Raw genomic sequence first — 27,991 nt, forward strand, 5'->3', positions numbered from 1 at the left:
TACTGCTGCACGGGTGTTGCGCAGGCGGCCTTCTTGCCATTGTGTCGTGGCCTCGTTTTTCCTTGCGAGGCGACCATCGCTGGAAGGAGTCGCCAAGCACTGGATAAAGGAATGCCACGAACACGAACAGAAGAATCGTTTCAATCCATCCCCAGTCCCCAGCAGTAGCGTTGCGTTCCGAGAATGGGAAAACGAGGTCACGAGCACCAAGGTCATCCCACACTTGATCCTTCCCAAATTTTCATCCATCTGTTCAGCGCTTCAGATTGCTCACTTCAGTTGTGCGCTTTTTTGTTGATGTTGCTGCTGCTGGGAGAACAATGCAACGCTAGGAAAAGCTTTTCCGTTTCTTACTTTTCCAACAACAGGTGCCATTCTTTCCCAGGGAATACTTTTACGACCATACCATTTTCTCGATTCCAATTGGGAAATTGCTGATGTGTGCATTGCGTTGCAGAAATTTGTTTTCTTAATGAGTTAGCAATTTGTCTTCTTATGAGAAGAAATATTAAAAAAATAGCCTCTTCTCATAAACAACTATCAATTTAAATTGTTATATCAAAATTATAACGCCCACAGTTTATTGCGTCCCATTTGACCTTACGATGCCGTAGATTTTGAATAGCTAAATAATCCAATTCTCGAACGACTTCAGAGAATAAGTCTTCAAAATAGTAAACTTTAATAAATTAAGAATCTCACTAATCGCGTGGTCGGTTCTAATCTTCTCAAGGCAGAATAGGGGTTCAAATCACATCCAGACTGTTCCTTTGTTCATAGTGAAGACAAACTATCCAATTACTTGCCATCAAGTCTAGTAATTCATTGAAAGATGGCCACCATGACCGTTAAGTACGCCGTTAAACCAAGAAAGAGAAGAAGAAGGATCTCACGACTGCTATCAATCTTCTAAACAATCATCCAACTTCCTAAAAGCAAGCATCTCCATCCAAGTTGAAGTAATGCGTTCTAGTTGAAGTCTCGGGAAAATTGAGATCCTCAAAAGAATGGGCACAAATTCTGCAAAGCAGCTGCATTCCGAGTATCGCATTTAATACAACGTTCTAAGAATTCATCGCAATTGTGGAATCAACTTCTGGGAAGTACACAGCAATTGCCTATAAACGTATTTATCCCCAAGAAGGTGTTTGTATGTAGTTCTTTGTTTGTGTCTAATATCTGTGCGTAAATGACGTACTTTCTTGGGGCTTCAACCCTCAAACAGTCTCCTCCGAAAAACACATCCCGAATCATTGACGCACGTGACACTTACCGGTGGCGTACGCCCATCGTCCGTGTAGCCACAGTTACAGCCTTCGTCACAACATATTCGAACGAGCTCGTGTTCACCGCAGGTGCATGGTTCCTCGTCCTCCTCGTCGTACGGGCAATCCTCCCGTATCAGTATGATGTAGTCCGCCTCGAAGAACTCGTTTCGCGTTTCGTCGAACACCACCCGGTTCTTGCGTACCGGCGGTGGCCGATTCGGCTTCTTCAGCAGACCCCGCAGGGTCCCGGTCGCCGTCTCGCGCATCGTGTCACCTGTGGCAAACGCTTCCGCCTCACTGCGGTACAATGGAATCGCCTCGATCACACACCCACAACCGTCGTAGCCACGCGCTCCGGGGCGTGCTTTCGGTGGTGGCGGTGGAGGTGGTATATCACGATCACTCACTTCACCCGTAGTGATGCTACTGCCACCACTTGCACCACTACTACCACTACCCCCGGTAGTACACTTGTACTTTGCTCCCAAAGCCACCACCACACCACCGCTCGGGTGTGTGGTTTGTTTTATTGCACTCTTTCGCTCGCTGTCAGCGATTTTGGCCGACTCTGGCAACACTGCACCGCAGCCTGACAAAGCTTCTTCCTTCGCACTAGCATCCACCACACCACGAATATCTTGCCCACCCGACACTGTGGCACTGATTCGCGGACACGAATAGATAGCACTACCCTTATCACCCACAGACACTCGTACCCCTTTCGGTGGAGGTGGGGGTGGCGGTGGCACGGCCGGTGGAGGAATCCGTGGCCGGGAAGTTCCACGCAACACCACCAACAGATCGTTGGCTGCCTCCTGCTCTTGCTGCTCCTCTAGCTCTTCCTCGAGCTCATCGTAGCAGTACTTAATCCTGTACACTTCCGGTTCGTAGTCCTGCAGATGGCGCGTGTCGAACTCGCAGTTAGTGTGCGGGTCGGCCGCGAGCAGCTTCTCGAGCTGCACAAACTCGTCCTCCTGCTGGGCACCGTCGTCACCTTCGCCGCCTCCCAGATAACCGTTGTGATTGTTGTTGAGAATGTCCTCACCAACGGCACCGAGTACAATCTGGTCCGAGGATGCGTCTTCCTCCTCTTCGTCCTCTTCCTCGTCGTTGTCCTCTTCCTCAGTCGATCCACCAACAACGACCGTCTCTACCACCTCGAGCGGATCACCAATGCGTGCTTTTCCACCGGGAAAGATTTTACAGATCTCTTCCGACTCGGCACCACTACTCTCCGGTGTGTCGGTGTTGCGTCGCAGTTCCTCAACGGCTCGTGGTTGCCGCTGGTACCGTAGCAGGTTCTGGTTTTCGTGTCCGACAGTTTGGGCGGTACGGAATGAGCCCCGTTGTTCGCTTGCTTTATCGGGTACAACTTCGAGATACTCGCCGCTACAGTCCTGATGCACAACCGGCGTAAGTAACGAGGGCAGCGAGACCGCTTTCGACAATCCGTTCTCTTCCGCCGGGCCGTTATTGTTCTTATCTTGCCGTGTGCCCTCGGCGACAATCTCCGTTTCCTGGTGCTTCGCTGATGCTTGGCTAGCAGCCGCCCTTTGTCTATTCTGACGCTCGAGATCTAGGCAGGATAGCGAAAGCAACGATGACGCCGAAAGCGATAGCAACGATGAGGACAGCGGAGGCAGAATCGGTCTCGTCCAGGACGAGCGCGACGTACGGTTGAGCGAAGGTGTTGGTTGGAAGGAGCCACCCGAAGACCGATTACTGTTGGGTGTTTTTCTGTTGCTCAGCAGATAACTCTCCGTATCGTCCTCGTCCCGTGTTGCGTCCTGCTGTAAACAATTGAGCGAGGATGTTTTCCTAGACGCTAGCAGCGCACTAGTGTCGCGGCTATTTCTGGCAGGCTTTCGCACACTGCTTTCGGATGCTGGGGATGCTGTGGATGCTGATGCTGCTACTCCAAAACCCCGTGCCGATGACGATAATGATGATGATCCCAATGACGACGTCGACACGGACGACAATAATCCTCTCCGGTTGCGTTGTGTTGGTGAACGCAGAAGCGTCACGTTCGCATCGCTACCACCGTAGCCTCTCGCATCATCTTCCGCGGACGGTGGAGAACCTGCTGCAAATGTATTGGTGTTGGCATAGTCCGTCGACGGTGAACGAGCGTCAGGATGGCCTGCGCACACTAGCAACGAGGGCAAGGATCCCCCAACCGACTGTGCACCTCCACCGTACTTTTGCGAATCTCTGGCAACGCGCCCCGATAGGTCATGAGAAAACGACTCACGGAAGTACTTTTTCGTGTAGGCAAACCCACGGAAACGTTCCTCGAGACGCTTCAAGCGTTGGCTCGCCTCGAAACACTCAACTCCACCACCAGCTCCACTAGAATTTTCGTTCACCTCACTGTCTTCAGCTTGCTCTCCACTGTCCTGCGCAAGGATTCCTTCCAACGGCACGGAAGCTGTAGTGGGACACTCAATGTGCACGCGCTCACTAACACTCGCACCTTCAAGCACTTCCTGCCTGGTGGAACTCGACGGCACGGCAAAGCGGTGGTCGTCCGGTAATCCTTGGGGACGGATTGCACTGTCAATAAAGTTCACATCGAACGGTCCCGTTTGTGTATGCTGATGCTGGTCCCTTCGCTCGGCAGGACCTTTCGCAACGTTCACGCCACACGGTTCGTCGTCGTCGACTGAACGTGGCTGCTGCTGCTGCTGCTGACACGGAAAGCTCCCGTCATCAACCGTTGCACCATCGACGTCATCGTCGATAATAATAATACCACTGTCCGCACTAGACGGATTGTTACGATGTCCCGTGCGCGATTGTATGCCCTCCGCCCGGACTCCGCCCGTTTCCGACCCAACCGAACCAGACCCGTCCGAGTCGTCCCCCTCGCGAGACTCCTGGGTGTTGGTTGCACTGTCCCGAAGCACTCGCGAACCACCGTCACTGCAGTGGCAGGAATTACTTGTGCCACGGTAGGAGAAGGGAGTCTGCTGCTGCTGCTGCTGCTGATGAACGCAGATGTGCGCACTGAGCGTTACCTCCACCAGGACCGATGGTGAGGCTGGAGCGTTGCTCTGCGTGCAGGAAGGACACTCCCTCCCTTCCGGATGATAGCTGCGATGGTTCGCGCACGGCCGCTCGACTGTCGGTGGCGAGCAGGTGCCGTAATAATTTTCACTCTCACTGTCCGAGGATAACGGTCCCACTGTTCGCGTGTGGCCACCCTTCGCTGACACCTGGGTCGATTTTTCCTCACACTCAGTCGGGCAGGTTTGCACCGTACGCGCGACGGTACCGTTTGGGGTCAGCTGTAGCTGCTGCCCTAGGCCTTTGGGGCACCTGCGTCCCTTCCCTGCTTCGTCCTCACCGTTAGGACCAACAGCCGTCGGTAAGCTGCTGGTACTGACGCACTCTAATCCTCGTAACAGACTACCACGCTCGCCAGTGGTGCCATTTGCTGGTCGCTGTTGTTGCTCGCCGTCATCGACGTACCATCGTTCGTCGATTCTCTCACGCTCACCAGTAGCAGGAGCAGGAAGTCGTCCATCCAACGCGGTACACTGTCGACCGTTCGCTGATGTTGTCGCTTCACGCTGTACACCCTGCGCTTCACGAATGTCTTGCTCGTGGCCCTGCAAATCACGTCCATCGATGCAACAAACCTCAATGTCACTACCAGCGTGCTGGTGCCGTTCATCGATCGGTGCCGACGAAAGCTTCACATTACTCAGCGCTACTACCGATTGCTCCTCACTACTACCACCAACACCACCATCATCGCACGCAAGCAGCGATGCTGGTTGGTGCCGTCCTTTGACACTCGGTCCAACGTCGTGAGGGTCGTGTTTCACTGAGCTGCTGCTGTGGTGTTGGTGTTGGTGTTTCCTTCGCCGTTCGCCGTTGATCGATTCGGTTCCGGCGCATGCGTTCGGTGGACAAACATCCGCACGTTGGCCCACCGTCGCCTGGCCTCCCGACGGCCGGAAAGTGCACGCGAGAGTTTCGTCGATTCTCCGCGTGACTGCTCCACCATCGGAATTTGCTGACACGGCTGCTGGACAGATGGTAGCGACGGCGGCAGTCTCCTCACGATGATGCCGCTGACGATGACTCTCACTCTCGGCATGTAATGGAGAGGAGCATGCGCGCTGAACCATTTCCGTTTCCAACCGTCCGCCCGTCGACGCTCCACCACCGTCCGTTTGCTCCCGTATCCGTTGGGGACTCCATCTTCCATCAGCTTCGCTGTCAACGTGACTACTCCCGGCCGCACTCGCCCTGACATCGGACCGTTCCCTTCCGTACGTATCGCTCGCTCCACGGAAAACACTGTCATCTGTTTGCCTAGTCTCTGTTGATATTTCATTACGAAGATGGTAGGGTGGATGGTGCTTTGGCGTTACCTTTCTGCCGCTGACGCTAGTAGGATCACTTTCATCGACAGATACCCGCCTCCGTTCGGCAAAGCTCTCGGTATCGATATTCAGCGCATCTCCATCATCCCGGTCCGCGGTGTCTTCCTCCTCGTCCGAAACTTCGCTATCGAGCAGACCTTCTCGCTCACCATGAGGATCCTTCACAACAGTGTCGGAATCGTTATCGCTATCGTAATTCCGGGATGGATCATCATCTAGCAGAAATGTCACCTTCTTCACACGACCCGTACCAGGTCCGCTTTTTATCTCGAGAAAAGTTTCTTGCACTACGACTGTGTTGGGCTCAGCCGCAGCTTCCTCCTGATCGCTGCTAAAATCGATCAAATCGATCAAATCATTATCATTGCCCTGCTGACCGCTATCCTGACCACGCACCACACTCGACACCGAATCACTTTCCTCTCGATGACTAATTTCCAAGGATTTTATATCACTGTTTGTCTTACTGTTCGCACCATCAACACTGTGCGGTACAGACGTTTCCTCGAGCTTGTCCACTATCAGATCATCGTACTGCAAAGGCGCAGGCAGCGTGGTGGACGGTACCTCGAAAATGTCCTTATGCCATTGCTCTAGCGTGCTAGATTTCTGTGTCGTCGCTTTCGTAACCGATGCCGTCGTGGTACTGTTCGTCATTATTACTTCCGGAGACTTACGCAGGCTTCGCTTCACGGCAACCCCCACAATGACCGGCGGTTGCTTTAGTTTCGACAGCTTGGGATGGATGAAATCTGCTGTACCACCCGCGGTACGCGTCATCGTCAATTCTTCCTGGTGTGTCGTCTCTATCACAGTCTGGCTGGGCACATCATCCGGCTCGCAAAGATTGGTAACTGTCGGTGTGATTGGAGACAGCAGTGGTCCGTGGACTACGCGGGCCGGACTTCCGAAAGGATCCGGATGCATGGCCTTACGGTGTGGTACGGCATAATCCGGATCCGTGGCGATAGTGGGACCGGTGCCAACCGGTGACGTTTGTAGCAGTAGACTTTTGATCGTTTCCATCCTGCTCGCTACATCCCAGCCATCCCATGAACCACACTTTGGGCTCTTATCTTCTTTGGTCTTCCGAGCTGCAACGGCGCGACTGAAACGAAAATGGAACAGAGCGGAATATAAACATTGCAATCTGATGCTGCTGTAATCTCTTGAAATGATTACGTTTTATATTATTTTTGTCCAACGCCACCCAACGTTACCCTTTTTCTCGTCAGAGGCTTTCAGATGGGAGGGAAAGAAAATATGTCTTTTTTCTTTATCTTCCCAGTAGAGTAGAATTTATTTCTAGCAGCGGTAAGAGCTTACAAGTTCGGCAGAGAATGGGTAAAACGAGAGCACAATAAAAAAGTTGAGGATACTGTAGGGTACGGCCTACTCCGGGAGGGGGGAGGAAAAGGATAGACAATACGGCCTTTGGTGGTGGTGGACCGGTACCGGGAGAGAATCAGCAGCGACCGTTGGACACTGCCGAACAGATCCACTGCTGGGGAAGGAATGGCACGAGTTGATGGTGAAACCAAGCAGGCCTCGTGCCAAGGGGGGAAAGGAATGGTGAGAACCGTTGGACAATGCCGAACTGGTCACACACCAGGAGTGGAAGGGAATGATGAAGACCGTTGGACAATGCCGAACAGGTCACACACCAGGAGTGGAAGGGAATGATGAAGACCGTTGGACAATGCCGAACAGGCCAACACCAGAAGGGAAGGAGAAGGATGATGTAGCTCGAGCTCAAGGTGGGGTCGGAGAGCGCTAGAGAGTGTCCAATGTTGGTTGCCCGTCAAGGACCTTCAGAGGATTCTTTAGCTGGACTACCTTGGGATGCGAAATAAATTTCAATTCCTAAGCTCTTTGCCGTTTGTCTCAGTCTCACCTGAATCGCATTTTATTTTCACATAGTCGCTCGAAGCAGCCGTGCTGTACTAGCGATGTTTAGTAAATTACATTCAGGTTCTTTATGGTTCCCTAATCGCACCATAGATGGCGCGACTCGTGTTTAAACAACCCCGGTGTAATGCGGGCGGTCTAACTTTAGGCGCGTTAAATCTCGAACATCCTGCCACCTTGAAATTGAGAAATTTCAATAATTTCCTACTGCCGTGGGTATAACGCATAGCTTTACGCGAGGCCTAACTACCTTAGTCTTGGTACTGGTTTGCAGTGTAAATACCCTAGCCTTTCCATCCTTTCCAGGATGGACCTCAACTACTCGTGCTAACAGCCAAGAAAGTGGTGGTACATTATCTTCCTTGATGATCACTAACGTACCTGGAACGATAGCCCTTTCATCATCCTTATACCATTTCGAACGCGGTTGGAGTTGCTGTAAGTACTCCTTATGCCATCGGTTCCAGAAGTGACGCATTAGTTGTTGAACATGTCGCCAATGTGTCAACCGATTTTCAGGAACGCCCGCTGTCTCGGCATCTGGAACATGTTGGAGGTGCGATCCAACCAGGAAATGTCCGGGTGTAAGGGCCGTCACGTCAGTGGGGTCATCGGTCAGCGGTGTTAATGGCCGAGAATTGAGGCATGACTCAATTTCGGTCAGCAGCGTCGCCATGTCTTCGAAGGAGAGAGACGTTTTGCCTACAACTCGTACTAGGTGGTGTTTCATCGAGCGCACAGCCGCCTCCCAAAGCCCACCGAAATGGGGAGCTCGCGGTGGAATGAAGTGCCACGTAATCCTCCTGTCCAAGGTCCATGTCCGGATGCTCCTTTGATGATGTGATGAATGCAACAGCTTGTAGACTTCATTTAGCTGGTTGCTTGCTCCCTTGAAGTTTGTTGCATTATCTGAATGCAACTCTGCTGGAAGTCCACGGCGTGCCACGAATCGACGTAACGCTGAGATGAATGCTTCCGTCGTCAAGTTGGAAACAAGTTCGATGTGAATTGCACGAGTGGCGAAACACACGAAGATGGCTACATATGCCTTTGTAGCAACTGCTCGCCGGTATGCGCCTTTCACAAAAACTGGACCGCAGTAATCAATCCCCGTGATTGAAAAAGGTCGGTTGGAAGTCACTCTCGTCGAAGGGAGATCTGCCATTAGTGTCTCTGATGAGATAGGACGGGCACGGAAACAGGTGAGGCACTGATGATAAGTCCTTCTCGCGTGGTTTCTGCCGCCCAAGATCCAATATCGTTGTCGGCTCGTACTCAGCATCAGCTGTGGTCCCGCATGTAGCAGCGTCTTGTGGAAATGATCCATCAGCAGATGGGCTAACGGATGTCCGTTGGGAACCACGATAGGATGTTTGGTGTCCTCTGATAGCAATGCGTTGCTAAGCCTGCCACCAACACGAATGATGCCGTCTGCTCCCAGCTGCGGATGCAGCCACTTCAGCTTCGATGACGAAGAAATTGATTCCTTCCGTTGTAGTGCTCTTATTTCTTGTGTGAAATAATCCCTCTGCGCTAATCGGCACATTACTTCCTCTGCTTCCCTCAGGTCTGCTGTCGTGATACCAGGGCCAGTATACGATCGACGTTTTGAACAACGGTTGAAGTATTGAACCCAATACGCCATCATTCTTCTGAGCTTCGAGAACGATGAGTATAACGTGAAGACGCGATGGTGCGGTTTCTCGACAACTGCACAGGCCACTGTAGAGGCGCGTCTTTCTGCGGCAGCGTCGTCGTCAAATGACGATATCGATGATTCCGGCCATTGCTCTTCCGGTTGATTTAGCCATGGTGGGCCCTGCCACCATAACGGATTGTTGAGGAGCTCCTTACTCAGGCAGCCGCGTGATGCAAGGTCCGCTGGGTTGTCTATTCCAGCAATGTGTCGCCAAGCACAACCAGTTGTAAGCTGTTGCACTTGCGAGACACGATTGGCGACGAACGGCTTCCAGCAGCTTGGTGATCCTCGTAGCCAATGCACCACGGTGGTTGAATCCGTCCAAAATGTAGCTGGAGATTGCAACTCGACAGCTGACTTCACACGATTATAAAGCAAGCTGGCTAATTGTGCTGCGCACAATTCCAGTCGGGCGATGGAGTGCTTGCTGCTTATTGGTGTCACTTTCGTCTTCGAGGCGAACAGTTGAATCGTGACGACTCCCTGTTCGTTGCAGCTCCTGATGTAACAGCATGCTCCATATCCCTTTTCTGACGCGTCGCAAAAGAAATGGAATTGGCTAGAGATGCTGTCAGGTCCAATTGCTACACGAGGAATGTGTAGCTCCTGTAGATGGATCAATTGGTTGTGGAAGTTGATCCATTGTCCTTGAAGGTGATGCGGTAGTTCGTCGTCCCATCCCCAGGGATGTTGCTGGTCCGTCTGAAGAGTCCAGATACGTTGGAGAAATTGCTTCGCCATGGCTTTCACTGGGTCAACAATTCCCAAAGGATCGTAGATCCTGGCGATGCAAGAAAGGACCTTCCGCTTCGTTATTGGCCCAATAACGTAGGGCGCGTTGATTTTGAAACTCATGTTGTCGGAAGATGAGTCCCAAACTAAACCAAGAGTTGCCAGAACTCCTTCGGCTCCCGATTCAGCAGATGGAGTGGCTGCTAACTGCTGTTGGTCCACATGCTGTAGCACGGATGGCTTGTTGGAAGCCCATTTTCGTAGCTCGAACCCCGTCTTCGCGTACAATTCTACCGTTTGTACTTGTAGGGATTCAGCCTCTGCCGGCGAATCACTTCCAGACACGAAATCATCCACGTAGAAGTCACAGGATCGCGCAGCTGCAGCCGGATATTCCTTCCCATGATCTTCTACCGTTTGTTGTAATGATCGTACTGCCAGGAACGGTGCAGATGCTGTCCCATACGTCACGGTGTTGAGCTCATACTCCTCGATGGGCTCGTTTGGTGAATTCCGCCACAGGATGCGTTGCAGGGATCGATCGGTGGGATGTACCAAAACCTGCCGGTACATTTTAGCCACGTCTGCTGTGAGGGCAACAGCCCTTGTACGGAACCGCATCAAAATGGAGGTAGCATCCTGTTGAATGGTCGGCCCGACCATTAACGTATCATTCAATGATACTCCCGTTGATGATTTGCTCGATGCGTCAAAGACGACACGGCACTTGGTAGTGGTGCTGTCGGCTTTGAAGACCGGATGATGAGGTAGATAGAACGTCTCAGCGTCCATCGATGTAGCTGCCACCTTGCTCATATGACCTAAGCGAAGGTACTCGTTCATGAAATCAACATAGGCTTGTTGAGTTTCCGGTTCTCTTTGAAGTCGTCGTTCTATTGCTAAGAACCTTCTTAGTGCGCTGGTCTTTGAGTCCCCAAGTTTGCCGATCATTTCGGCTTTCCGGGGAAGTCGAACCACGTATCGACCGTTGATGTCTGTGGTAGTTGTCGCTGTATAATGCTCCTCACACGCACGTTCTTCGTTGCTCCAGCTTGGTGTGCCGCTCACCTCTTCTAGTTCGAAGAATCTCTTCATCAAAGAGTCCAGCTCGTTGGTGTGCGTGACGACTGCACACATTGAAGATGACAATGGTTCCTCGATGATGGTGTTTCCGCTGACAACCCAACCAAATTCGGTTTCTTGGAGCGTTGGCATGTTGTCACCCAACGATAGCCGTCCGGTCCTCAGGATCTCGTAGAAGAGTGATGCTCCCAGTATCAGGTCGATAGGCGCTGGGTTGTTGAACGACGGGTCAGCCAGAACACATGCTTCAGGAATACTCCAGTGGCTGATGTTGATGTACTGTCGTGGCATTTCCACCGTCAGTTTGGGAAGCACTAACATTTCCACCGTTGCATTGTAACTGGAGCATCGGGAATGAATGGTAGTAGTCACGGTGTATCGCACGTTCGATCCTGCGCTGCCACCAATCCCTGACAAGGGAATGTTTACCAATTTGCGTGGTAAACATAGGAATTGGGCTAGCCTGCCAGTGATGAAGCTGGATTGTGCTCCGCTGTCCAGAAGAACACGTGCCGGATGGGTGACTCCTGCGCTGTCGGTGATGTTGAGCATTGCCGTCGAAAGCAACACAGTGGATGACACAACTGTGGTTAATGTTGTCGTAGCGGTTGTAGATTGTCTTCCAGTAACAGGTGATGGACCAGGTGTTACACGTGAGTTCTCCACATGAATCAACGTGTGATGCCTGCCCTTGCAGTGACGACACGACCATGGTGAGGGACATTTAGAAACTGCATGTCCGGTACCAAAACAGTTGAAGCAGCGGTTCAATGTTTTCAGCTTCTCGATCTTATCCGTAGTCGTCAGTATTAACAACGTGGGGCACTTGTGTAATGGATGTTGCTGCTTACACAAAGCGCAACAGAGCTGCGGAGGGTTCGGAGTCGATGACACAAATGCCTTGGTGCTCGCTGGTTTTCCCGACGGTTGTCGTTGTTGAGGCTCCTTCGTTGCACAGCTTTCCAACACTTCCGTCTGCCGAGTGATGAACTCAAGAGTTTTGTACAGCTCAGGAAACTCTCCATGCTTTAACGAGCGTTCCCACAACTTCCGAGTTTCCGCATCTAGGCACGATGACAGAATGTGGGTGATGATGAGGTTGCTGGTTCCGTCGATGGGCTTCTCCATGAAGATGAGACCGTCAACATGCGCCTTACAAGTCTCGGCAAGGTGACGAAGATCCTTTGCAGACTCTCGGGGTAGCGCCTTGAGGTGTAACAACCCGGCGATGTGTTTGTCGACGATCAACCGGGGGTTCTCGAACCGCTGGACTAAGATCTCCCATACACTCTCGAAGTTGTTGCTGTTCATCATTGAGGCGTTGATTATGCCGGCAGCCTTTCCTGTCAACGCCTTGTTCAAATGATGAAGTTTCACAGCATCAGACTCATTGGCTCGGCTCATGATGTCCTGGAACATAGCCTTGAACTTTGGCCACTGTTCGTAGCTACCGTCGAACGTAGGCATCGGGATGTGGAGACGGTGTTGCGGCATTACGAGTTGTGCTGCCACCGGCGGAGGCTTGACGTCCATGCTCTGAAGAGATGCCGCTTTCACCAAATATTCGGCCTGGAACACTTCGTCCTCAGCGATGTCCTTGTCCAAATCATACGGTAGCTGCTCGATGAGTTGATTCAGCAGTGTATGTTGTTCAGCCTTCAGCTCTTCCAGCATTTTGGATTGCACTTGTGCAATCGTTGGATCGGTCTGCATGTTGATCAGCCTTTTATGCACGACCTTCAACTTGATGCGCAACACTTGCACTTGCATGGACACTTCTGGTTGCTGCATTACTGCAGTTTCTGCTCCAGATAACTCCACGGTGTCCATGTCCTTTGTCGACGCACGTGTCACTGGCATGACGTTTCACTGCACTAGCACTGATGACGAAAATACACACTGATGCACAAACACCGATGACGAATTCGGAAACTGCTTGCAGTGCGGCTCCACCTAGTGGGCTGACGGTTGTAACCCCTCGCTGGATGAGCGCCGCTGTGGAACTAATTCGTCGGATAGTTCCTTCGATGACAATGGTGGTGCTGGATGAAGATGGCGACAGCTGGAGGGTTGGCGATGTAACTTCCCTCGCTCTCTGCGCACCGATGTGGACCCAATCTGTCCGATTGGTCCGTCGTTGAAGATGGTGACGCCTGGAGGGTTGGCGTTTGTAGCTCCCTCGCTGGACGAGCACCGTTGTGGAACTGATCCCTCGGATCGTTCCCTCGATGAAGATGGTGACGCCTGGAGGGTTGGCGTGTGTAGCTTCCCTCGCTCGACGAGCACCGATCTGCGCACAACTTGCAGTTGGTGCTGGATGAAGATGGCGGCAGCTGGAGGGTTGGCGTTGGAGCTTCCCTCGCTCTCTGCGCACCGCTGTAGAGCGAATCCGTCCGATTGCTCTCTCGATGACGATGGTGACGCCTGGAGGGTTGGCGTTTGTAGCTCCCTCGCTGGACGAAGCACCGATCTGCTCACAAGATGGCGGCAACTGGAGGACTGGCGTTGGAGCTTTCCTCGCTCGCTGCTCACCGATGTGGACCCAATCCGTCCGATTGGTCCGTGTAGACCGGCTGCTCACTGCACACTGAACACCGCGTTTACTGTGATCAACGCTCGATCGCGGACTGAGACGCGGCGATTCGCGAACTGGCACTCGCGTTGATCCGGTTCGAAGGACCAAAATGTAGGGTACGGCCTACTCCGGGAGGGGGGAGGAAAAGGATAGACAATACGGCCTTTGGTGGTGGTGGACCGGTACCGGGAGAGAATCAGCAGCGACCGTTGGACACTGCCGAACAGATCCACTGCTGGGGAAGGAATGGCACGAGTTGATGGTGAAACCAAGCAGGCCTCGTGCCAAGGGGGGAAAGGAATGGTGAGAACCGTTGGACAATGCCGAACTGGTCACACACCAGGAGTGGAAGGGAATGATGAAGACCGTTGGACAATGCCGAACAGGTCACACACCAGGAGTGGAAGGGAATGATGAAGACCGTTGGACAATGCCGAACAGGCCAACACCAGAAGGGAAGGAGAAGGATGATGTAGCTCGAGCTCAAGGTGGGGTCGGAGAGCGCTAGAGAGTGTCCAATGTTGGTTGCCCGTCAAGGACCTTCAGAGGATTCTTTAGCTGGACTACCTTGGGATGCGAAATAAATTTCAATTCCTAAGCTCTTTGCCGTTTGTCTCAGTCTCACCTGAATCGCATTTTATTTTCACATAGTCGCTCGAAGCAGCCGTGCTGTACTAGCGATGTTTAGTAAATTACATTCAGGTTCTTTATGGTTCCCTAATCGCACCATAGATGGCGCGACTCGTGTTTAAACAACCCCGGTGTAATGCGGGCGGTCTAACTTTAGGCGCGTTAAATCTCGAACAGATACCTTGGGTGAACCTTTCCTTCAACTTTGGAGTCTTTTCTTGCTCGAATTTCTACCCTTGCATGGAAACAATGTGCCAAACAATGTTATCATTAACTTTTCCGATCGTGGAATCCGATAACGAGTAAGTTTGTTAGACTGGATTAATGATAGACACAAAATCTAAAGCCCCAAGTACCTTAATTAAATACCCTCCAATATTTGAATGTTTATAAACCACCATCTTAAAGATTCTCAAATTCTCATCTCAGCCAAACGAAACTCCTTCTATGTCTGGAAACACTATAAAACCCCTAAGCAATCCATCAACAAAGTTCACAAACCGCCGACTCCAACTATCCCAGTTCAATAGCACGATTATTGCGAGGCTGTGACCCGAAAGCTCGTACCCTCACGCTGCAAAAGTGAATGTACTGATCTTGACCTAGCTCTAGCACACCGCAGCTAAGGTGTGGTTAGACCGTAATTTTCACTTTGTCTGAGTCGCATTGCAGAAACGCTGCTGCGAAATATTCGGGCACCTTTTTTCTCTGAATTCTCAAAAGTGTATCTCCCTCAAGAAAAAAAAAGCCACACATTAAATCCCTTTTGCTGCGCTGTTCTCTGTAACCATGACCCTAGCCCGTTCGGGGTAATTTTTGGTGGGGTAAATCTTGACACCCTGCAGCTGCTTGCGGGACAAAGAACAAAGAATATTTCGAACGTGATTTGGCCAGCGCCGAACCATGCACGTCAGTAGTCGAAAGCTTCACCCGAATGCTGCTCCAAAAAAACAAGTTCAAAATTCTTCTGAGCTAAAACAGCACGACACGTTCTTGAGCTGGTGCAGGTCACAGGGACACCGACTCAGTTGGAAACTAATGAAATTTTACACCGTTCACCAATCTCCCTAACGGGTGGCCTTCACATCTGCGCTTTCGGGATAACCCTCACCGCCCCACACCCAGCACACGAGTTCTGACCGGGGACCGACGACCATAAGCTCATTCTAAGCATCATCATTTTCACGCCATCCTTGCGAGCGCTGGGAGACGAGGTCAATCCACCGTGTGCCAGAAAACAATGCACAATCGACAAATCCTTGACCCAGGACGAAATAGTCGCTCAATACGACCAGGACAGCGCAACCGGAGAAAAAGTTCATCAAACTGCACCCAGAAAAGAGCAATGGAGGGCATTTTTCCTATCTGCTTCACACCAACAACCTTCTCCACGGAGCTGTTAGGACGATGTGAGACCAAAACTGTTGTGAGGATAGCACTGTGTGTGTTTTGACTTTGTTTGCGAATCAGTGACGCTTATTGAATTAGCTTCTTTGCCATGAAAGGATTTAGCAGCAGCAGCAGCAGTTGCCACGTTTGGTCATCGTGTGAAGATTTTTCACAGGTTATGGGTGGACAAAAAACAGACAGAAGTCAAGCAAGATGGTGCAGGGCCGTTAAAACAAATACCAATCACAATTAGCACTGAAAGAGATAAACGTATATGCTTACATAGTAATTAAAAGTTAGAAAAAGGGAAAATATTTGACTAATTTGGAAGAGTTCAGATTAATTCTCAAAACAAAATTAGACTATGTACAAAGTTACTGGCATATAATTCAGATAACAATTCTTTACTGACTATAAAGCTTTGCAGCTTTAGTACAATAGAATACGACCACCATTAGGCATAACTTAGAATATTAAAATTAGAATTTAAAGCCTTATATACATTGATACTTTTTATATAAACTTGAATTCCGTTCAAAGCTGGCCAAATTTCGTAAAAGTAAAATATAAACATAAATATGGCAAAAAAAGTTCGTAAGAAATAGTCCAACTTTTTTACTAACAATTCTGGTCTGTTTGAAAGGTTAAAACAATATGAAATCAAATTTTATATATATTTGAAATTTGATGAAATGTTTATATATAAGTATAATATAATTGGGGCCGAGGCGACAGTGGCGCCGGACTTCACACGGGGCTGGTCCGGGGCTCAAATCCCATCCAGACCGACTCCCCGTACGTAAGGCTGACTTCTTTACTACGTGTAAAATTAAGTCACAGAAAGCCAGAAATGGCAGGTTGAGAACTTTCTATGCTGTAGTTCCAAGGAAGAAGATAATATAATTTGGCCATAAACCTATATGACCAGGAAATGCCATATTTTCATGAGAAGAAAGATGATAGCATCCTTTCCCAAAAAATTTCCACTTCCTTTTACAACAAAAAACAACCACTAAGCTGATTTATTGATAGTCAGCATGATCAACTATTTTTCATAATTTTTCTTCATTATCCAGGCTTATTCAATTGTCTGCTACGGTCGTAATAATTTTCCTGCATATTTAGTAGAAAAAGAAAATTTGTACGAATTTATACTACGTAGGTCTTTTTGAAAAATAAGGACAAAAAATTGTTGAAAAAATAAATAAAATTATTTGTTGATATAACTTTCATTTATAAACGTCAAAATTGTACGTGTTAAGTCTGAGCCAAGGAAAATTGAAAAGAAATTGATTGTGTGAATAACTGTCAGTCAGATAGGGCTTTTTGCAATATTCCAAAAGACGTCTCCATGAAAGAAAAACACCGTCTGAGACCTCCTCGGTACATCACAATACTCCGAAGCAAATCCTTGTCTACAAACGTTGCTGGCTACTTTCCTGGGCTGCTTGCTTAACTAATGGAATCAAAATGCTGGCAGAAAGCAGCAACAGCCCACATTCTTGCTGCTACCCTTGCGACCTTGATATTGGGAATGAGTATGCCACGAACTTTGGCAATCTAACGCACCAGCGAAGCGCTGTTACCTTCAAACTTTCAATCCCTCCCAAACGACCACCGGCAGCGACCTACCTCGCTGTAGACCTTCCCTCAAACTTCCCTTCCGTAGCCTATCAAAACGCTATCTGAAACCATTAAACGCTCAAGCTCTTCACGATGCTTAATTTGTGCGGCACCGGCACCGCAGGGCCTGTAGTTTAACCGTGATAACGATAATCTTCCCAGTCAAGAGGTTAATTTTCGCATCACAATTCCTGTGCCATTCACGAGGACACAGGGGAGGGGGGAAGGCGACAGCCAAATCCCTGCACAAATAGGCACCGTCGCATCGGCGAGTCTGGCAAGAAACAACAGCCACAGCCTGGTAGGCAGTCTGGTAGTTGGGTGACGCTAAATCCACCCCCAAAATGAAATGCTTCTGAAATGGTGAGAATCGGAGCCGAGGAGTGCAGTGGAATGTCCTCGTTTAATTAAAAATTTAAATTGCACCTCGTGCACCGTTGCTGCGTATATTCAAATTAACTTTTCAACTATCAACAGTCCAACACTGTCACTACACTCGGCAAACTCCAGATGGAAAACGGTTCGCGAAAAATCGTGTATGGAAATATCGCACCCTATCTACCTACAGAGAGTAAGTTAAGCACATGGAGCAAGCGTTGGATAGCATGGATGGAAGTTATCCTACGCAAGCTACCAATTTCCATTGTCAAACCACGAAATACCCCGCCAAAGTGAAAGTAAATATCAGAACGCAATACCCGGTACTGGGACGATTTGCAAATGTTTAATGAATAATGTACGAAACAAAAAATCTATTTACTGTTTCGGTAACTTTAAAGAGTCGAAGCTCAAATTAAAGTCGTAAAGCTGTTACAAAGTTAATTACGGAACTCAGAATCAGGGTTTTGAGCAGGGTTAAAGTCGAGCTCGTAATATATTATTTAAACACAATTGAGCTGGCCTTTAAAATCCTCCCCGAAACTCTAGACGTACGGTGACAACTTGCATGCTATTACCCTCCATCTATCAGCTCACGTATAATTCGATCATTCACGTCCAACGCTCATCAAGACTGGAGCGAATAATTCAATCATATGTGGTACTCAGCATGCATCCAGTCCGAAAATTTCCACCCTGCATGACCGGTAGATGGTCAATGACCATTGCTCGTCCCTCTCACCCGTACACGTCTGACTGCATGTTCAAGGTTGTAGAAAATTGTAATCCTCAAACTATTCTTCATCCCGAGACGTGGTCTATCTTTAACGCAAAGCTTCGGCAGAGAGCGATAAAGCCCTCCCGGTGTCGTCGAACCGCAAAAAGCGTTCAGAGGCCGAGGCCTCCTAAGATTCTCCGATGCAATGATTCTGCTCAAATTAATTTGCATAAAGTTTTATTCTCCACCACCTTTCCTCCCCGTTGGATCCTTCCTTCCCCACCACCTTTTCCCGGTGTGTGTGTGGTTTGTAATTGGTTTTATGGCTTTGTGAAACTGAGCCACTGGGGAAGATGAAAAAGGATGCTGGCGAATTGCCTTCTTCCTTCCAGCACTCGACGGGGCTTTTAAAATAATCTGAAACATGTCGTACCAATGTTTTATTCATGAACTTTATTTCAAACATCTGTCTGTTTACCCTTAACCTGCGCCTATGGACGTGGACGTATCATCGGATCGTGCGGGTGAAAGAAAATTGCAAGTTAATATTGTAAACTGCTGCTGCTTTGGACGAGATATCACTGTTTTAAATTTTCTTCAAGAATTCCACAACCTTAGACAATAGTCATAGACGAGTTGCAATTTGTTTTTTTTATCCAAACGATGTGTACGTCCTACAAAAAACACCCGACAGAAAACTTTTAACAAACAGTCATTATGAAAATAAATACACCAAACTTTCGCCGCACGGCCTTATGACTCTTCCCTGACGAGCGCTCGCTCAAGTAACGACTGGCTCTGGCCCCGAAACTGGTAAAAAGCTCAATAAAATAAAAGCGAATGAAAAGATGCCCACTTTCATGCACACTGCTCCAGTGCTCCACGGGGAACAGATTTCGAAGCGTCTCTCCAGAAACCCTTCTCCATCCCGGTGCGCTCGCTGAACATATGGATCATTACCGCAGCAGCATATAGATCATGGCTGATGATAAACTGCTTACATAAAAACAAATCTCCCGCACAATCCAATAATAACAAATAAATAACCCCACCACCGGGAGCTTCCCCAGCCCCCTAGACTCCCTGCCATTCAATTCCTACAGTACTATTCAGCCATGTTTCATGTTTACGCTGTCTGTGTGTGTGAGTTTTAAATCAGTTTCCCAGCGTGCCGCTTATTCCCATCGCCACCGTTCGAGCCCTCAACAGTTGGTTGGTGTGCATTATAAGGGCGAAATAATTCTCCTCCACGGGCTTATCTTTGTCTTCTGGGCAGGATGGCCTGGGAAAACTGCCATTGAATGTGCATTACTTCTTATGTGTGCAGTTATGTGTTTCCCTTGTGGGGGTTTGTTTTCCTTTTTTCCCTCGCTTATTGTTTACATGTGTTTGTGGCTTTTCCTGTTTACCATGGTGAACATGATGCAGGTGCTATGAGACATCGGAGCTTATCGCATTGTGGGTAGAAAAAGCACACGACGTAGTTCTTTTTTAAAGTTTTCTTTAAAGCCCTATATTTTGTGAAAATAATTTACAAACTTAATTAACATGTTTTAAGCTCCAATTGAGCTCCGAAAAATCAATGCCAACGGGGAACATTCAATCGTTCCCACTTGTTCACTGACCCGCAATGACAAAATTATAATCCACCGTCACAAAATGTACCTCTCTTTGCAGTTATTATCACAAACGAAGGGAAAAGAAACGAAAAAAAATGCGCCATCCAACTAAGGGGTACATAATTTTCCATAAATGTTAAATTAAGTAATGCATCGTTGCGTCACATTCTTTGCTACGATACGCCGTGTGTGTGTAACAGGAATGAAGCAGACACCTTTGCGCTAGCTTAACGGTTGGCTTATCATACAAGTCGTTCGGGAAAGGGGCTAGCCGGGCTACATGTGGGTGCCAGCGTACTTCCGATGTACACGTTCTGCTACGCTGCACATTCCCACGCTACCAACAGCTAAAGAAAAATTACCTACTGGGGTACTGGGCAATCACCGAGACTTAAACTTGGAAGTCGCAGGATTTTTGCTAAAAATTTAACTTCATTTCAATTCGTTTGGATTTTCTTTTCACGAGCTTTTCTTGGAGCAAATCAAAATCCGATTTAATCAAATATTATGAGCTTTAAATTAACGCTTTTTCCACAACCATCACTGCAGCCGGAACGAGGTGTGATAAACCGTACGAAGATAGCTCACACAACCGATCGCCAAATTAGTTTGTTTGTTGTGCGATTGATCATGCGTGGAGAAACTTTCCCTTCTACCTATTTTTTTGCGCTTGTTGCATAAGCTAATCTTACCTTTTCTTGCCCAAAAAAGCGTCTTTTTTACATTTCAAACCCTTTGTGACTTTTAATCATAGAACGGCTTTTGGTTAGATCCGGGATGGCATTTTTCTTTATCGCAACCTTTACGGTAGCCTCTGGTGATCGCTTCGCCGCCAATCGATCGTGCCCCACGACGACTCGCAGCACATAAACCTACCTTTTTACGTTTGTCTGCACCGGAAAAGCACACTTCAGACCGCTGATGAAGCGGTTGTAGCAATGATCATCAGATGATTGATCAACCCTTTAAAGCAAAGAAGAGGTAACAAATCACTGTGCTTGCTTGCACAACCGCGAAACACTTTTCCTCTTCCTTCATTCCGTTCAATCAGCTCTGTGCAATAGGTGAGGGCTCGTTTTTTTTTTTTGGGCGTGTAGGGTGGAAAAACCTCAAAGAAAAGGCACACTTTCCACGCGCCGCGACCTTTCCATTGTACCGAGCGTGTAATGCGCAACGAGCGTAAAATGATTCGTTATGATTATGATGAGGAAAATTTCGAACCTTTCGTCCTCAGTGAAAAGGCTCGGACATCATGTTCATCATAATTTTCTCACCTCGCCAATACTGTACTGCTTCTCGCGGGTGTGAATGGATGAGGAAAACTGTGCCTCATCGACATGCCGCATTACATCAGCCAAGCTGAGCGGTTGCCTGGTCACCCGTGCTATTGTGCCTTAACAATCAACTTATACACGCTGGGCACATGCCATGGTGGATTCACATTTTCCAGCTCATCCACCATGCTCGTCAGCCGGCTGGCAGATGATGATCGGGGACAGGATAGAGTCTTCGGTGGAGTGGGGTTGTTTTTTCCTCCAAGATCATTAATCAACCCAAAGTGTTGAAAATGGGTAGAAGTGCGAACTTTTTTCTCCGTGACTTCCACACTTCATTAAACGATCATCATAGGCGTAGAGATGGGATATGAAAAAATATTTAATAAAACCGTGATCACACTCTCTTATTTAAGGTGAGTTGAAAGAAAGCCAAATTAAGTTATAAAACCTTTCACCAAATGATTTTTTTTTATTGTATGCTCCTTAGTTTACATGGGGCTTACATAAAATACGATTTTTCATTCGGAGATCGTGAGTTCTAGCTGTACTCTAGCTTTTCTTTTATCTCTAGATGAAATACTTCGGGAATATCTAATGATTCCGAGGATTAATAGGGTTAGTTGCTCTTCTATGAGCGAAACGGTTAGGAATATCAGCATACTTCCTGATGATCAATTAGAATTGCTTCGAATTTTGCAACATCTTTTAACTTTCAGCGACAGAAGATCTAATGTTTCCAACAGATTACGGCCCCTCCGTGTTGTAGGACCCATACTCTTCTTCTTAGGTCTTCTTAGGCCTAACAACCTCTTAGGTCATGCCTGCCATTTCAGGCTTACTAAATTTAATGATACCACGTAGTAGGATAGTCAGTCCTCACTACAGGGGAACAGTCCGGATGGGATTTGAACCGCGGCCCTGTCGTATGAAGGCCGGCGCCGTTGTCGCTCCTAAGACCAGAGTATCCAGTATATGAATATACAACACTCATCATACAGGACTTAAGTGAAGTTTAGAGTGTCTAATGCTTGCGAAGAATATTTCTTTTACGATGAGTGCGTCGTCGATCGAATAGGCTCTCTACAAACTTCCGTAACGACCAACAGATTTTGAAATTATTTTATTAAAGAGATCCTTGTTCAATTACTCTTTAGTCAAGACGAAGTTACATCTGATAGCCTAGACCCAGAAGCAGCTAAGATAAATGCAAACGTTTGTTCTTCCGGAGGCTATTACCATCGATGACTTCAATTGACATTGACCATCGAAGGACTTCACGAGAAGATAGATAATATTTTGGTAGAATGCATTTTGAGATGTCCAAACAGACATCGACAAAGTACAACAAAGTCCAATTCTACGAGAACATTTTCCTCTACAATTTTAACAGAGTCCAGAGACCATACCGCAAAACCCCTGTAAAACGGCAACGCAATACACGTGTGGAATTTTCTTCACATCCGATGTAACACCTCACCAATAACATCGTTTTCCACCGTATGTTTTCCTAATTGAAAACATCAAATTATTTGTTGTAAATACATACCTTTTCACCATTGATAAGCAAACGGTGTCCGTGCCAACAAGCACCACAAACCCGCAAAGGTCTACTCTACTGCTCATTATCGTTACGAAATCGCCCGTGTTGCGTTGCGTGCCCGTTGGCATCAAAAACCGGTACATGCACTCGCATTCAAATAGCATTGGGCCGGGAAAAAAGGCAGACGCTTAACACAGGCAAACGTATTAAGGGCGAAATGTTTCGAGCCGAAAACGTAATAGTCCACGACGACTCGTGATAGGCAGCTCCCCCAGTTCCTCCAGTGTCTATGGCTAGAAGTCTGCATTAGGACCACTCAAGCGAACGGTCTGGATCAATCATGTTTCAATCATTTGCAGGGCAGAGGCAAGGGATAGCTTCTTCCTAACACTATTTTTTGAGAACAAGTGCCATTCACACGATAGCTCTAGAAATTTTCAAATCCAGTTAGACAATGGGAAGCACACAGGGAAAGTTCGGGAGAAGCTTCCAAAAGTAACACTAATCTACGAATTCACACTCATCGCATTGGGCCGGGCCGTCTTCTAGGTGTATTCCAAAATTTAGGCCAAACAGTTGACCTCACGCCATGATACTGAAATGATAGCTAAAGCTTGCTTATTATACATACCTGCCTCGCCAGAATTAAACTCAATCTGGCCCACCAAGAAAAAACTGGCCTTACTTTCCTGGCTGTATAATCTACGGTAGCGCTGATGAAAGCGCATCACTGCAAGATGGATCGAGTAGATTGTGGGTTGAAAATTGTACCACGAGATACTCGATAACTATTGTCAGGTCGGGTGAAATGTAGGTGAACAAATGTCTTCCTGCCAATGAAGATGCATTCTACTCCCAGTGCGATTCCCAGTGCCCTCTCCCCCTTGTGACACATCTCATTTTTCACGCCAATTTTTACCACAACTTCAACCAAACCTCTCACAACTCGAGGGAAGCAAAAACCTCCAGAAGAGGTGAAGTAGTAGTCTTCTTCAGTAGCAAAAGCTGAACGAAGATGAACATTTATACTAGCCACCAACAGCATGAAGACGAACAGAAAAAAAAACAAGAGAGCATTATATAATTAATGTGTGAGAAAATCCATAAATCATGGAGAAATTTTATGCCCAGTCCTAGGCCCAGACAAACTCGCGGGGCAAACTGAGTGGCAAAAGGTGGGATTTTTCCAAGCCCACGCGGCCCAACGCGTGGTAGGCTGCTACCACAAGCACAGAGCATCTTCGTGTCATTTTTCTTTTGTTTTACTCGCACTCTTTTGTGTTTTCTTCCTGTTTCAATCCGTTTTAAAACATTCATCAGCGTTAAGAGATCACTTCGTTTTTTTTCTTCTGTCCAAAGGGAGACTTTGGCTTTTGGTAGTGCTGCTTGTGGAGGTTCGCTGTACTTCCCACATACCCCCGGTCCGGGTTAGTATGGCAAGGCATTGAACAAGGGGAAAATGATATTAATTGGACCAAGAGAGACATAGAGAGAGCAAGAGAAAAAAGATCAGCAGTAGAAACACCGTACGGAAAAGCCGTAACGTCTTACGCAGCACGCGGGCCACAAAGCGTTTTTCCGGACCTGTTGGGAAGAAAAACACAAAACACTTACGAAGAGGAGTAAAATAGATGGATTTAGCAGAGAAGCTGTAGAAAGGATGTTTTTTTGATACCTTTAAATATAAATAATCATTCGAAGTAATAAGCCTTAGTTAGCAAGCTTAATCTCCACTCAAAAATTCTTCAACATTCTAGCAAATTGCATTCAATCAGGATGTCCTAGGGCAGAATCTATCAGCACGCAAAACTATTAAAACAAAACACTTGTATTTGTGCACACCTCGAGCATACTCATTAGCCGCAGCACATTCGCAAAAAAGGAACGTGCTATAAATGAGTCGATTCGATTTTGTGTCGATTTACGCGATCTATTGAAAAAACACATCAATCAGATCGACCTTTGTACTCGTCCGGAAGGGGGGTTTTCCCTCCCCGGTTCCGGTTCCCTTTTGTAGTATGTGTGAGCAGGCATAATTAAGTTTAATTTTAATTGTGTCAATGTTTTCAATAGCCCCTCTCTTTATAGCTCAAACGATTATGGATGCAGCCCGAAAGTATGCAATTCTGCGTGAGTGTTTTGTACGTTACATTTAAAGGCCCGTTTTTTGTAGCGTACTTTTAACCGTTCAATATTCGGTACGGTCCAGTTTTTCGGTTCCTTTATCGATATAAAACGATTGAATGCGATCAAATACTACTAAATTTATATTTTATTCCCTCTCTCTCTCATCTTAATTCTCTTAATACGATTTTATTCTCTAAAAAAAGGCTTCGATTGTGGACAGCGGAAAAGCAACGTTTAATGCCGATCACGTTCGCTACTGTTTGATCAGTACACTGATTTTTACTTTGTTTTCTGGCATTTCCCTTCCAATCACTACGAGTTTTTATTTTGCCCCACCAAAGCGGAAAAGAAAAATGTGTGGCAGCAGCGTTTTAAGGCCGGGACTGGGTCAGCTTCCTGCAGCTCCCGGTTAAACGGGTCAACATCAGCATTCAAAACCATCTCCACAATGAGTCCGAAGCCCAGTACCATCAACAAATAAAACCCTCGGGTTTGGAAGTGGCTTGCGACTCCAAACTCCTACCTAACCGCTCCTAACTCTCTTCTCAGCATTAGCATCATCATCCTCATCATCATCCCGTTTCGTCATACAAATAATATCTTGTTTTCTTGCCCGCTTGTTTTTTTCCTTGCTCTTGAGGCCGCGAGCAAGCCGGAAAATGAATCCGAACGGGTGGTGTACCGAGCAGCAGCCGAAGAAGAGCCCTAATGGCTTCGAGAAATTCGAACGCTCATTAGCATAACCGGGAACGGTGCTGATGGTTGGGAAAGCGGGCTAACATTTTTGCATCGTGTGCCAACACAATCATACGGGGCGTAAAACAACCCAAAACAAAAAGGCCTACCAAATGGACGGTTCTCAACGCAAACAAAAACCGACTCATCTAAACATGATCAGCTGTGTTATGTGCAATATGGCCCTATGTGGCGATAGGGCCAGCACGCCAGGATAGGGCCAGGAGACGTGAAAAATTAATTCAACGCACACCAAAAAAAGTTCGGGCTCCAATCCAATAAAACAACGGCCACTATCGGGACTATCTCGGGTACATCGGTAAATGTGTTTAAACAGTGTTGCAAGAGTGTGCAAGCCGTCGCGGAAAAAGCTTTCCATTTTCGATTTGCTGATTTCCAGTTACGAAAACAAAAAATCACCGACTCCACTGAGGGACAAAAGTGACCGGAAGCTGTGCGACTGCAAACGTTGAAAAGGGGTTGCTGAAGTGGAGAAAAGAAACACCTCAGCCGTAGCTGTCGCCTGCAGAAACGGAAGTGAGAAGTGAGAAAAGATATTATTGCCTTCAGCAATAACGCGTCTGCCGACGACAGCTATTATCTGAGACAGATTATGATAATAGACAGTTCCGTCCGCCAGAACTGTCGGGCTCGGGTAAAGGATCCGTCGACGTCGATGGCTTGAGGGCTGTCGCAGGAAACGGTTACTCGCCCGTTGCTTTCCTTTTTCTTGCTTCTGGAGCAATAGAATTATGTCCTTAAGCGACGGATCTCATCTGTTTGCTTATTTCATTCTTTCAACGGATTCTTCCTGCCAGTTATAGGTATGTACAGGAAAATTAAAAGCTCTCAAAATTTCCACAACAAACTCTTTTATCTTCTCAAGGTATCTCGTGAGCAGACAGCTCTTTTTCACTATGAAGATTCCTTCTCCCAAGTCAGTTCCAAGTGTATGCACCAACCGTATTTTGCACAAATAGCTGATAATTGCCATCATTAATATCTTCCGCATTAGAACATTTTCCCAAACTAATGATTTAAGTTTCCCAGTCCCCGGGTCCGCCAAGAAGACACCGGCCCCGAGACTGTGACTTTCCAAGTGAGGAAAACTTTTCCTCTGAGTGAAACCTCTCAATTCACAGCACTGTTGCTACAGTCAGCCGGTCTGCCATTTTTCCCACCGAAGCAATTAGCCACCAAGCAGCCGAAAGAATGTCGACGAAGCAGTGTAAAAGTTTTTCGCCCAACCAACCGGGTTGCCTACGACGTCCCGGAAGAGCTTCCCGTCAATGTCATGCCGGTGACGTCATTTCCTCAGGCATCACTTCCCCGACACACATGATCAGAACATTAATCCAGCTTCGTCTGGTCGCTCGCTTTAAAAGGCGCCTCCGAACCACCACGATTCCTGTTGACACCGAATGGCGAGGAATGTTTTGAGGTTCTTTAAATTCCTGCTTCCATTCCATCCTGCTGCATGCGAAGCACGACAAAAAGAACTCATCCATGAACCGCAAAAAAACAACCGCAACCGCCGGACACGCACACGATTCGCACACTGGCAGCGGCGGCAGCGTTCTTTTTGCTGTGCCATTCCCATGCCATTCCCGAGTTGATGCACGAGTGCGTTTTCACGTGAGAAAAATCAAAAAGCGTTCCGGCAGCGGATCCTGCCGGATGGGGGAATCTCCCGCACTAATCTGTGCAACTAACATTGCGATGTTGCAATACGGAGAAGCGAGGATGATGATGTTGTGGGAAAATGCCGGAGGAGAATGCTAGACGATGATGATGATGATGATGGTCACTCTTGATGCCCTCTTCACATTCTCAATCAAATGCTGGCTGGCTGGCTGCCGGGGTTATCTTTTGATTATTGACATACATACTACCACACCAAGCTGGCTAGACATGAGAGAATCCGGTAGACGACATGCAGAGTTCGAGAATACATCAAAAATAGTCAGACATTGCTTCATCCATCAGACAGACAGCAAGTTTGCTGTTTAAACTAAGGGCAAAAGGGCCAGTCGTTCACGGCCAGGAACAAAACAATATTCCCTTCGGAGGTTTTGAATATTAAAGAAGGTTATACGAATATTTAGACAACTATCACAATTTCTTCCAAAAATTGCTTAGTGACAGTAAATCTTAACTTATTTCAAGCCTGTCACATTCAATCCTGACTCCATTTCTACTCCTTTATATTCGCAAAACTAGTGACTCACTGTTTTTCTAGCTAGTGACTCACACAAAATTCTCGTAGACCCGGCAATCTACCAGAATAAAACAA

At 47.7% G+C, this 27,991-nt stretch overlaps 2 protein-coding genes across 9 annotated transcripts in view; both read right to left on the bottom strand.

Moving 5' to 3' along the window:
- The window catches only part of LOC118502978, a 69,504-nt gene that overhangs the window by 36,145 nt on the left and 5,368 nt on the right, over window positions 1-27,991 (bottom strand). For 6 of the 8 annotated variants that reach the window (XM_036035749.1, XM_036035750.1, XM_036035754.1 and 3 more), the window contains one exon: window positions 1,274-6,773. In XM_036035749.1, the coding sequence (XP_035891642.1) occupies window positions 1,274-6,691 (5,418 nt within the window). In that variant the 5' untranslated portion in view covers window positions 6,692-6,773. Of the gene's footprint in view, window positions 1-1,273; window positions 6,774-6,847; window positions 7,223-27,991 lie in introns of those variants that run through there. The other 2 variants (XM_036035752.1, XM_036035751.1) reach the window with 2 other exon arrangements.
- Window positions 6,700-12,947, bottom strand: LOC118502425. Its single transcript, XM_036034653.1, has 2 exons — window positions 8,849-12,947; window positions 6,700-6,773 (listed from the first exon to the last, which is right to left on the bottom strand). Exons 1-2 carry the CDS (start codon window positions 12,945-12,947, stop codon window positions 6,700-6,702), a joined length of 4,173 nt encoding a protein of 1,390 aa, XP_035890546.1.

This window comes from Anopheles stephensi, chromosome 2 (assembly GCF_013141755.1).
Source record: "Anopheles stephensi strain Indian chromosome 2, UCI_ANSTEP_V1.0, whole genome shotgun sequence".
NCBI lineage: Eukaryota > Metazoa > Arthropoda > Insecta > Diptera > Culicidae > Anopheles > Anopheles stephensi.

Excerpts from the sequence above, each read along its gene's own strand:
- LOC118502425 (XM_036034653.1), bottom strand. The coding sequence starts at position 12,947 with ATGCCAGTGACACGTGCGTCGACAAAGGACATGGACACCGTGGAGTTA. Across the intron at positions 6,774-8,848 it reads GGGACCACAGCTGATGCTGA|TCGCGCCGTTGCAGCTCGGA; the intron begins GTACGAGCCGAC and ends TTTTCGTTTCAG.